The 12,207-nt window shown below is 34.9% G+C and overlaps 1 protein-coding gene across 11 annotated transcripts in view; it reads right to left on the bottom strand.

The window, feature by feature from the left end:
• The window catches only part of PAM (peptidylglycine alpha-amidating monooxygenase), a 157,392-nt gene that overhangs the window by 79,447 nt on the left and 65,738 nt on the right, over window positions 1–12,207 (bottom strand). For all 11 annotated transcript variants that reach the window (XM_087958114.1, XM_026672868.2, XM_026672860.2 and 8 more), the window contains one exon: window positions 1,451–1,538. In XM_087958114.1, the coding sequence (XP_087814240.1) occupies window positions 1,451–1,538 (88 nt within the window). The remainder of the gene's footprint in view (window positions 1–1,450; window positions 1,539–12,207) is intronic.

Genomic DNA, 12,207 nt, shown 5'->3' on the forward strand with positions numbered 1-12,207 from the left:
AAATAAATATAGTATGAGTGAGTTGCTATTACTAGAATTGTAACAAAACATGTATTTCTATTACTTAATCAATGGAAGTGGGAAATATGGAATATAATTGTACTAAGTAAACTAAGTAAAGTTTTCCATTAGAAATACACACACACACACACACACACACACACACACACACACACACTACAAAAAATTCTCAGCCATTTTTGTCTTGGGATATGCGTAACTGCAGTAAAATGAACATTAAGTATGTATTAGAATGCTTTCTCTATAAATTGATTGACAGTATTGTGCTTGAAAAATCATAAAAACATGGATCAAAAATGTTTTCCCATTTTTCTGAAAATGTATTTATAGTTCTTCTAGAATACTTATTTTTGAAGAATCGTTTTATTAATGTAATTTGAACTTTTCAATTTTAAAAGGTAAGATAACTATATAACGTTTATAAAAAACAAATGAAACTGAGAACAACGTTGACCATGCAACACTGATTAATCACTACCAAATTTCTTATAAGAAATGGTGATTTTCTCTTATCCTTCATAGTCTCTCTACTAATCCCTCCATCCATGTTCGCTAAACCATCTGCCTTATGTGCAAGCTTCTTCTCTTCCTTCTTCACTGAGCAACTGTAAATATTGAATAGGGAGGCTAGCAATAAGGACATACAGGTAAGTCCCTGATCTATGACCACAATTGAGCCTAACATTTCTCTTGCTAAGCAAGATAGTTGTTAAGCAGTAGTGCAGTATTTACAAGTTAGCTCTGCTCATTGTCTGCTGCTTGACCTTGACCGGCTCAACTCAGTCTTCCATCCTTCTGAGGTCAGTAAAATGAGAACCCAGATTGCTGGAGGCAGTATGCTGACTCTGTAAACCACTTAAAAGAGTGCTGACTCTGTAAACCACTTAAAAGAAAGCACTATGAAAGTATGTAAGTCTAAGTGATATTGCTATTGCCATATTTTATGACCGTTCTTACCACAGTTGTTAAGTGAATCATTGTACCTGTTAAGTTAGTAACATGGTTGTTAGGGTGGCTTCGCCATTGACTGCTAGTCAGAAATTATAAAATTATAAAACATGACCCCTGAGCAATTGTAACTATCATAAATATGTCATAAATATGAACCAATTGCCAAATGTCCAAACTTTAATCACATGACAGTGGGGACACTGCAACAGTATGAAAAGCAGTCATAAGTCATTTTTTTCAATGCCATTGTAACTTTGAATGGTTACTAAATGAATTGTTGTAAATCAAGGGCTACCTCTATGGAATAGGGAAGCTGACAACAAGGACAAGACTGGAATGAACTCTAGTAGTAAACTCTGCTTTATAATGAAATTTATGCTGATTTCATTCCACTTTGTATACCACTCTGTATCACCAGCCCATCTTTAAGTTAATACTTAAGAATATTTAACTAGTGCAATGGAAGCAATCTCCTTACCAGTAACCATTATCTGAAGCAGGACTGTTACATCCAAATAGCAACATATGGTGGACAGTGTCCATACTGGCATGAGGTTTAAAGTCAACTGAAAGACAAAAATGATAATATAAATATAAGTTTGTTTTGTCTTACTTTAACAAACCATTAAGTTGTATATGAATGGTTTTCTGCAAACACTGCAGAAAGAATAAAACACGGTGTCATCTACATTTAGCTGTATCTCTTGGAAGCACCAGGTCATTGAAATGGCTGGTCATTAGTTTTTTTCAAACAGATTATTACTTGTTAGTGGGTTAGACTCAATATTGCAGGATAGCCCTTACCAGAACAAGATGTGATCAGCTCTATTGGTTAAATGTAGACAATTCAGCAAGTGCCATATTCTGAAGGAACATATATTTGTGAAATAGAAGTTGTTGCACATGTCCTATTCAACTATCAATTATATGCCCCAGCAACAGCTCAGTACTTATAATTTATTTTTATTTTTATTTGATTTATTTATTTGATTTGTCAATTGCTTACAAGATAATAGGTATAAGGATAAACATAGTTATGAATACATGAAATGAATACATATAAGAAAAATAAAAGAAACAATAGGACAGGGACGGTAGGCACATTGGTGCGCTTATGCATGCCCCCTACAGACCTCTTAGGAAAGGGATGAGGTCAATAGTAGAAAGTCTAAGGTCAAAGTTTTTGGGGTTTGGGAAGAAACCAGAGTCAGGTAGACAGTGATCCCAACCTTCGCCGGCCCGGTACGCATCAGCTGGGCGCCGCGCCAGTCCGCATCAGCGGCCGATCTTGATGAAAGTGCTTCCGGTGACCTCACGGAAGCACTTTCATCAAATGCGGTTGGGGAAAGCTAAGCGCTCTTTTTGATGGGCCGTGAGCTTCTCCGAAACTTTTTCATCAGAGTGTTGGACAGGTAGAGTATTCCAGACATATATTGGGGCTGTAACAAAACACGTTATTATCTTCATGGCACAAAAACATATGTAGTGTTTAGATTTAGCTTTATAATTACGGATGTCCAGATAAGAATACATTTCATGGAGCACATTGAGGTTTAGGCAAAGGTGGTATTTTAGTAGTTTGGTAGTTTAGGCAGGTTCTGACCAATTCTGAAGAACCGGTAGAGAAATTTTGAGTAGTTTGGAGAACCAGCAAATACCACCACACCGACTGGAGATTTTACAGTATCCTTCCCCTGCCATGCCCACCAAGCCATGCCCACAGAACCAGTAGTAAAAAAAATTGAATCCCACCACAGGGTTTAGGCAATAAATTCACCTAAAACATACTGTTTTAGGATCCAATCTGGGTCAGTCACAAGGACCAGAGTTTAGTCGTCTAAGCTTTCAGTCTCAAACTGGAGTCCATCCTCAGGGAATTTCTTTTTCACCAGAATGTGTCATTCTGGAAAGAGAGAGATTCCCTGAAAATGGGCTCCAGCACGAGTCTGAAAGCCCAGAAGACTAAACTTCTGGTCCTGGTGATCAGCCCAGAGTGGATCCTGCAAAATTATTCTGGGATATGTAGGATATACAATATACATTGTGACATACTGTTTTAACATTAATTTTATGTATCTGCATTCTGTTTTATTTTATACTATTTTATCTTGCTCTTTTTATTTTATCTGCCTTACTATATTTTATCTTTTCTGAGTTCATTGCGGTATTAGAACCACAGATGTTTCTTAATACCGAGCGAAAGAATGTCTTTGAATTTCGATTTTTGAAGTTCAGTGATATAAAGGAGTATTTCTGGGAAGGAGAAATGGAATACATTAATGGAGAGAATTCATTCCTGTGATATCCACTAGAATTTTATAATCCACTGGGATTGCATACTGTCTTATGTTAAACAAATGAAAACTTTTGAGGATTCTTTGTGGGCACTTCAAAAATCGATTGATATTATTATAACCAGAAGTGATAATTCAGAATGTGGTAATTCCAGATCAGGTGATAGAATAACACTGATGAATTTACTGTAATAACATTACCAAAAGCAAATCCGGTGTTACCAACATAATTTATCTGTTTGGAAGCATAATCAGACAGGAACAACATAAATATTTTTGGAACTGTGTAACATCTTTAAAAACCCAGCATCCTACTTTCTATTTTCAGATGTTTTTGAACTATTTGAATACTAATGGGAAAGGAAGGAAGGAAGGAAGGAAGGAAGGAAGGAAGGAAGGAAGGAAGGAAGGAAGGAAGGAAGGAAGGAAGGAAGGAAGGAAGGAAGGAAGGAAGGAAGGAAGGAAGGAGAGAGATAGAGATTTTCTAACTGCCATAGGGCCTATAGTATACTAAATTCATATTTATGATAGTCCACAACTTACAACCATTCATTTAGTGACCATTCAAAGTTCCAATGGCACTGAAAAATACTTCACACAACTGTTGCAGCATCCCCATAGTCATGTGATCAAAATTCAGATTTTTGGCAAGTGTTTCATATTTATGAAAGTTGCAGTGTCCCAGAGTTATAAAAGCACCTTTTGCGACTTTCTGACAAAGAAAGTTGATGGGGAAGCAAGATTCACTTAACAACCGTATTACTTACTTAACAAATACAGTGGTTCACTTAATAACTGTGGCAAGGAAGGTCATAAAATAAGACAAAACTCACTGAACAGTTGCCTTGCTTAGGGATAGCAATTTTGGGCTCAATTGTGGTTGTAAGTTGAGGACTATCTGAATTGTCAAGTTCATGAGATTTACAACTGCACAAAAACATTGGGTGAAATCTTGGATTTTTCGGTCTGCAGCGTTTTGGAGCAGGCAGGAATCCGCGACTGTGCGCGGTTTCTGCCTGTGTTCACTGCCCGAGTGCCCCGAGCCATTTGGCTTCGGGGCTAAGCCACCTCCGTAGAAGGTGGCGAAGACAGGGGGGGGGGTCTGGCAGGGTTGAGAGATATTGCACCTCTCTTCCCTAGCCAGCGAAACCCCCTTTTCCAAAGGCAGCTGAGCGGCGGTCAGCAATGGCCGCCACATAGAAGAACTTAGCCGGAAAAAGAAAGTGCAGGAGGAGCTGTGAAGAATTGAAAGTGATCTTTGCTGACCGGGACAAGTAACAGTGAAAGTAGCCTGGAATTTGAAACTTGCTAAAGAAACATCGTTTCCAGAATGTGTCAAGCGGTGAATGTAAATTAAAGGAAAAGCTTTTTGTTTTCTTCTTTTCACTCTCCTTCCGAACGTGACAGCGATAGAATCTTAAAAGAAATCGGAAAACCTGCATTGGAGGTATGGATTTTTGAACATTCAAAGGAAAATTGTTGCTGTAAGTGGGAAGGGAAAGGGGAAAAAATTGGAGCAGAATTTGAAAAAGGAGGAGATTGTCTAGAATTTTAAAGAGCTTTGAATATTAATACGGCTTCTAAAACATATATCTTAATTGGAACTCTTTGATCAAACAGCAACCCCAGAAAGAGAAATGGAAGAAAGAAAAAAGTATTAAAAGAAATAGTTTATTTGGATTCTTTGGTGATTTTGGAACTTTTGGGAATTATTCTTGATTAAAAACACTTGGGTGGTTGTCTTGGAAAAAACTTTTCTCTTCACGATGGCTTTGCTTGTGGATGAATTAAAAATTGAATATCAAAAATATAAAAAAGAAGAACAAGATGGAAAAGATACTTTGGGCACTCTTTTTCAATTTCTAGAAATGGCAATATGCACTTATGAAAAATTGACTGCGCAGCAGGATGATTGGGACAAAGAAGAAGCCATCTTTGATGAACAAATGGTTCTATTTGGGGAGGAGGAGAAAGAGAAAAAGAAAAAGGGGATTTTAAGGCTTGAAAAAAACAACCAAAAAAGAGAAAAATGAGGTGAAAGGTGGATACAAGGTTAGAAAACAACAGAAAGGGGGAAAGCAGAAGAAGAAAAGGGAGGAGGAGAGACAAAGGGGTAAAAAGGGCAAGGAGAAGAATAAGCAAGAAAGAAAGGAGGGGATGAGAAGCCTTAATGGTGGGAAGCAAGATTTAAAGAAACAAAAAAGCTAGGGGAAAGAGTTAAAGGCGTCACTCCAATAAGTGTACAGGAGAAATTTGTTTAAAGAGAAAAGATGAATGGATAGCTGGAAATAGAACAGACAAAGAATGATAAGTATTATGAATTGAACTGAGATGAGATAAATAAAATAAAATTAAGAAAGATAAAAGAGGGAAGAAGCTATATAGAAAATTGAAAATGGTAATAAGATATGGAATGGTATATAAAGTGAATATGATTTTTGAATTTGTGTCTGTGCGAAGAGTTTTAACCCGGGATCAAGCAACTTTCAGAAAAGATGTTTTATGTTTTTATGTTCTATGTTTTGTTTGTTTGTGTATTGTTTTTGAAAAGCAATAAAATTTTAATTAGTAAGAAATATAATTTGGATAATAGAATGAAAAGGAGAAGTTGGGATAAGATACGAAGTTGAACAGATAACGTAAATATATATATTACAATTTGGAACTATTTTGTATGTTCTATTGGTTTTTTCAGAAAAGATCTTTTATGTTATTATGCCTTGTTTGTTTGTGTATTGTTTTGTAAAACTAATAAAATTTGTCTTTAAAAAAAAAAAACATTGGGTGAAATCTTCAACATTATATTATTCTCTCAGTATTTTTGATTTACTACTAAAATAATTCCCAGAGGCTAAAGACATTGAACAATTATTTGGTTTCATTTTAAGTTTTGTTAGGAAATTATATTACAGAAAAGTAGGAAAACTTTTTTTAAAAATAATAATTGCAACATCAATAATAATTTACTGGGTACACAGAAGACCTATGAGAAGGGCTTGCTTACAATCTTCTGAGTGAAAGAAGGACAAAATTTTGTGCACCATTTTAAAATCCTGTTGTTTTTTAATAATTATAGATTTCTTAGTCAATTTGGTTGGGATATTTTCTGTCTTTTTCTAAAGACAATTACTCCATTACTTTTTATTGATCTGTAGTTTAAAATAGAAAGCAATTTTGCAAATATTAGCATTGAAAATTGTTTTCAGTCATAAACATATTTATTCCTTATTCTGAATATTGCCATTTAATTCCTTTGATATATATGACTGCACATTCTTTGAATTATATATCTAACTATTGCAACAAGATATTACAAGTTCTTATTAGCTCTATGTTCACATATGTGATTATTTTAAAACACACTGTTGGAAAAGGATATGGATAGTTTATAGAAAGATGTGGTAAAATATGTTACACATTTTACAGAAAAAGAAAAAACGGAGTAGAGCTTTCCTTCTTCCAAGGAATACGTAATATATATGTAAATGGTTATTGTGATAATTCAGCAATTTGAAAATAAGTCCTGCTTAATATTTATATCCCAGTTATTCCTTTTGTATTTCATGATTGTCCAAGACATATTGCCCTTGAGTTCTTGATCATTGAAAATGATAAATAGCATTGAAGAGATTGGTTAATTAAACATGATATTTACAACACAGCTGAAAAAGATTGTATTGTTCTTTTCTCTTCTCTAAACTAGTTGTTAAAAAGCAAAGCTTATATTATTTCAATTTGCTACCTATTCATCCTTAGACATCTACAAAGAATTTAAAAATGTAAGCATTAATTGAACACATTATTTTTATTGATATGTTACAGTAAAAACTTTAAGAAGCTGGAGAATGATGATAATGTTGGCCCATTGATTAAAGCAATCAAAAGTTCCAAGTATGATACCAGTAATTCAGGGCAATAATAATATAAATGATAACACATGTTTGTTTACAAAGTTATTCCCCTCCCCCTTCATTTTTACCAAAGAAGCTTCACTTAATTAGAAAAGATTTAGTCATCTAAATCTAAATTCATATTATTAGCTACATTTTCTTTCTTTCTTTGCCTATTGGAAACTATCCTTCATGAACGGTCTTAGAATTGGTATATTTAAATTCCTATGTCAAGGGGGAACTCCTGTTGTTACAGTTTGAAGTATTTTGGAAAATATGAAATCCTTATGCTTTATATATTAGCTACCATGAGTTCATTTTTACTACTAATTTTTTTATAATACAGAACTAAGATATAATCATCACAGAATTCATTACACGTGTTCATAAGATGTGATCTTGCAGTATAATTACTCTATTTTGGTCAGAAGTTATTTCATTCTCAAAGTCTCACTGATTTCTGTAGATGTTTTTATTCTACTTAATTATGTACCAATGGTTTGTAAATTAGCGTGAGAACAATGGAAATGGATTTGTTATGTGTTTACCATCATAAACAAATATTACACAAAGCTGGAAGAATGCCCATTGTTTGTTAATCATTTCATGGTCTAAACAACTTAACTCAATGGCTCTTTGTAAGTTATACAGAAGCACTGAGGAATTGGACCACATTATAATTGATCACCTACAATCCCAGCTGAAGAATTATATAAAAAATTGGCCTGCATGTAGTAGTTTAAATGTATAATATCCTACCATTATATTGCTTAGTAAATTGACTTAAAATTAATAATTCAGTTGTGAAACAGAGATACAAGTTCTACTAGTAAATAAGATATATGTTTTTTTTCTACTTGGTATACAAAATATTAATACACAAAATTATAGGTGTAACTTTATGTCTCTCCATGTGAATATCTCCCTACCCATCTCCATTTTGGGGGGGGGAAACCTTGACTCCATTACCACAGTAAGAGACTATCATGTTTACAGATCAGATCGTGAAAATCGTCGAGGAGGTGGTGTTGCTATATTCTATAAAAATCCTTACATCTAAAAATATCCAAGTTACCCAGGAGCTTGCCCTTCCTGAAACCATCATCTGTGAACTATCCTCAAATATCACAATTCGATTCTTACTATGTTACAGAGCACCTGATTATGACATCGAACATGTAAACAAGCTAAATACATTACTAACATGGGCTGCATCCTGCCCATACCCTTTTATCCTTCTTGGTGATTTCAATCTACCTCATATTGACTGGACCCTAAATGATTAGTACAACTGAAATCATACACACAACCTTCTACAATGCTATTACAAATCTGGGACTGGAACAACTAGTAATCAACAACACTAGACTAAACAACTGCCTCGATCTCATCTTCTGCAACAGTTTGAACCTAATTTACGGAATACAAACTAAAGAACCCTTTTCCAGTAGTGACCACAATATGATTGACTTTTGTCTCAACATACATCCACACAAAAATCACCACAATGATGTAATCCCCTATTGTAACTTCAAAAAGGCAACTATGATCTTATAGACAACGATCTCTCATCCCTTGATTGGCAATCTCTATTCACTGGATGCAATACCGTTGAAGACCATTATAACATATTTTTACTTTAAGTCAAAAGAGTCATCAAACTATATGTTCCAACAACAACTCCCAAAACAAAACAAAAAGCAGATTACCCATATCAATAAGGAAACTTCAATCCAAAAAGAGATCACTCTGGCGGAAAAACAAATCTGGTCACGTTGCCAATTTCAAAAACCGATACAAAAATTTATGCCACCAGATAAAGACTGAATGCACCAATTATCACATTAAACAAGAGGAAAACCTTCTAAGCACCAATTCCACCCGAGCTTTTTACAATTTTGTAAACAACAAACTAAAGACTCAAGGTCCATCCCTCCTTGATAGGACCTGATGGTAAAGACTGCAACGACGACACCATTAAAGCCAACATCTTTAACACATTCTTCGGCTCAGTATTTGTAAACAGCAATGGATCATGCCCAGTATTTCCTAGCCGTACCACAGATAACAACAATGATCTAATACATATCGATTTCACAGAAGACAATGTCGAAAAATCACTACGCAATCTAAAACCACCTCTATCTATTGGACCGGATGGAATATGTGCCTACTTCTTAAGAAAGCTATCCACTGCCATAGCCAAACCTCTAAGCATAATCTTTGAAAAATCTTTCAGGACCAGCTCCTTGCCTAACCTATGGTCACAAGCCACAGTCATCCCCATCTTCAAAAAGGGAGACCCAAGCCTAGTTGAAAATTACAAGCCAATCTCCTTATGCTGCGTCACCTGTAAAGTCATGGAATCAATTATTAACCAATCCATCATCCTCCACTTAGAGACAAACAACCTACTCTCCAATAAACAATTTGGTTTCAGAAAAAAACTATCCTGTAATCTGCAACTCTTACACTGCAAAAACATATGGACGACACAACTCGACCAGGGCAAAGCAATTGACGCAATCTACATAGACTTCTGTAAAGCCTTTGATTCAGTGGTACACGACAAACTACTCCTAAAAATAAAATCCTATGGTATCTCTGGACAACTGAATAACTGGATAGAAGCATTCCTGTCAAACAGACAACAAATGGTCAAAATCGGGAGCGTTCTATCAAATCCAGTACCTGTCAATAGTGGTGTCCCCCAGGGCAGTGTTCTAGGACCAACTCTCTTCATACTCTACATAAACGACCTCTGTGATCATATTAAGAGCAATTGCGTTCTCTTCGCTGATGATGTAAAGCTGTTCAATACCACAGACAATACTGCTACCCTACAAAAAGATCTTGACTATGTATCTGAATGGTCAAACAAATGGCAACTTCAAATCTCAACAAATAAATGCTCTGTCTTACATATTGGCAAAAAAAATCAGAAAATAAAATACAAGCTGAATAGTCAAGATCTTGTTGATGACCCAAGCTCTGTAAAGGACCTTGGAATACTCACCTCTAATGATCTAAGTGCTAGAGCCCACTGCAACTACATAGCCAAAAAGGCATTAAGAGTTGTTAACCTAATCCTACGTAGTTTTTTCTCTGGTAATATCACACTACTAACCAGAGCATACAAAACATTTGCTAGACCAATACTCGAATACAGTTCATCAGTCTGGAACCCTCATTACGTATCTGATATTAGCACAATTGAGAAAGTCCAGAAATATTTCACAAGAAGAGTTCTCCACTCTTCTACTCGTTGTAGAATACCTTATGCCACCAGACTTGAAATTCTAAAACTAGAAAACCTTGAATTACGCCGTCTTCGGTCTGACTTAAGCATGGTATATAAAATCATACATTGCAATGTCCTACCTGTCAATGAATACTTCAGCTTCAACCATAACAACACAAGAGCACACAATAGATACAAACTCAAAGTAAACCGCACCAAACTTGATTGCAGGAAATACGACTTCAGCAATAGAGTGGTCAATGTCTGGAATACTCTACCCGACTCTATAGTCTCTTCCCCAAACCCCAAAAACTTTAACCTTAGACTGTCTACTATTGACCTCACCCCTTTCCTAAGAGGTCTGTAGGGGCGTGCATAAGCGCACCATCGTGCCTACCGTCCCTGTCCTATTGTTTCTCTTATTCTTTTATTTTTCTTATATGTACCCTTTTCATGTATTCACAACTATGTATACACTTATACTTATTATCTTGTAAACAATTGGCAAATCAAATAAATAAAATAAAATAAATAAACATTGTGAAACTAGAAAATATTTTATAATAGCATCACCTTACTGACCATTGCTGGGGGCTACCTGTACATTTGCAAAAGGAAATTTCAATCATTTAGATTGGTTATGAATCACTATTAAATTATTTGTGGAGGAGGGGGGCTGATGAAGCAGGGAAAAGGGATGCATCTGATAATGTATGTTTTTATTATTTTTAAACCATATAAACTAAGGCATACCTGCAATTAAAAGGCTGGAAAGAATTCCAGAAATTGTGCTTTCTGTATCTTGCTTAGGAAATACTACTGGCTTAGTAAAACTATTTTATTTTCAACTCAGTATCTTGACTGAAAATTAAATAGTGTTACTTTAATAACACTATTTATATATGACCCTCGTTTACTACTTGTCTTAATATTGGTTTTATGTTAAGAACTCAAGAAAAGTATTTTAGTTGATTTCTTTTGTATCTATAATTTACATATCATTTGTTTTTTATTTACTTTAATGATGAGGTTGAACTGGTTTTAATTCTCCATGTACAATATTTCTTTGAGGTCTATTTTTTAGCAAATTAAGAACTGCACATCAGATAACTTCACTCATTTTCACATGTTACAAAAGTTATCAAAAATTGTTCCCACCCAAATATGTATGTGTATTATCTATATGTGTGCATGTGTGTGCATGTGTGTGCATACACGTGTGTATGTGTGTGTGTGTGTGTGTCTATATATACATACATACACACACACACACACACACATTAAAGGTTTACTAAATGCATTTGCTCAAAAAAAAGTAATCTCAGTCTGCAATAAGATATCTATTACAACAGTTTTGCAGTTGTTAAATTCAAATAAAAAGCAATGCATCTTCTCATCTACTGTATAATAAATACAGTTTATATGGAATTGTTGACAAATGGGGATTACTATCAGCCAGCAAAGGAAAAATACGTTATGTACTGTTGGGCATATTCATGAAAATCAGGGACGGAGAATGGCAGATAAATTTTCTAGCTCTGGCAGAATGGCTTGCTTTCAGACATAATACTTCTCAGTGTCAGTAGAATGGCCTTTAGTTATCACCACAGTTCAATAATAAACAACAGATTGTACCAGACCTGCACAGTATAACCAATACATTTTAGCTTTCGGATGTGCCCTTATAAAGTAATTAAATATCAAAATGCTAAATGGAGAAATAATAGTTTTTCACAAATGCAGTTGATTGTGTGCATCATCTACAAAAACTCTGTGGAAAAAAGGCACAAAATACAATTAGTTCTCAGCA

This window comes from Notechis scutatus, chromosome 2, assembly GCF_049901735.1.
Source record: "Notechis scutatus isolate UNSWTSFEM ecotype Mainland chromosome 2, rNotScu1.2, whole genome shotgun sequence".
NCBI lineage: Eukaryota > Metazoa > Chordata > Lepidosauria > Squamata > Elapidae > Notechis > Notechis scutatus.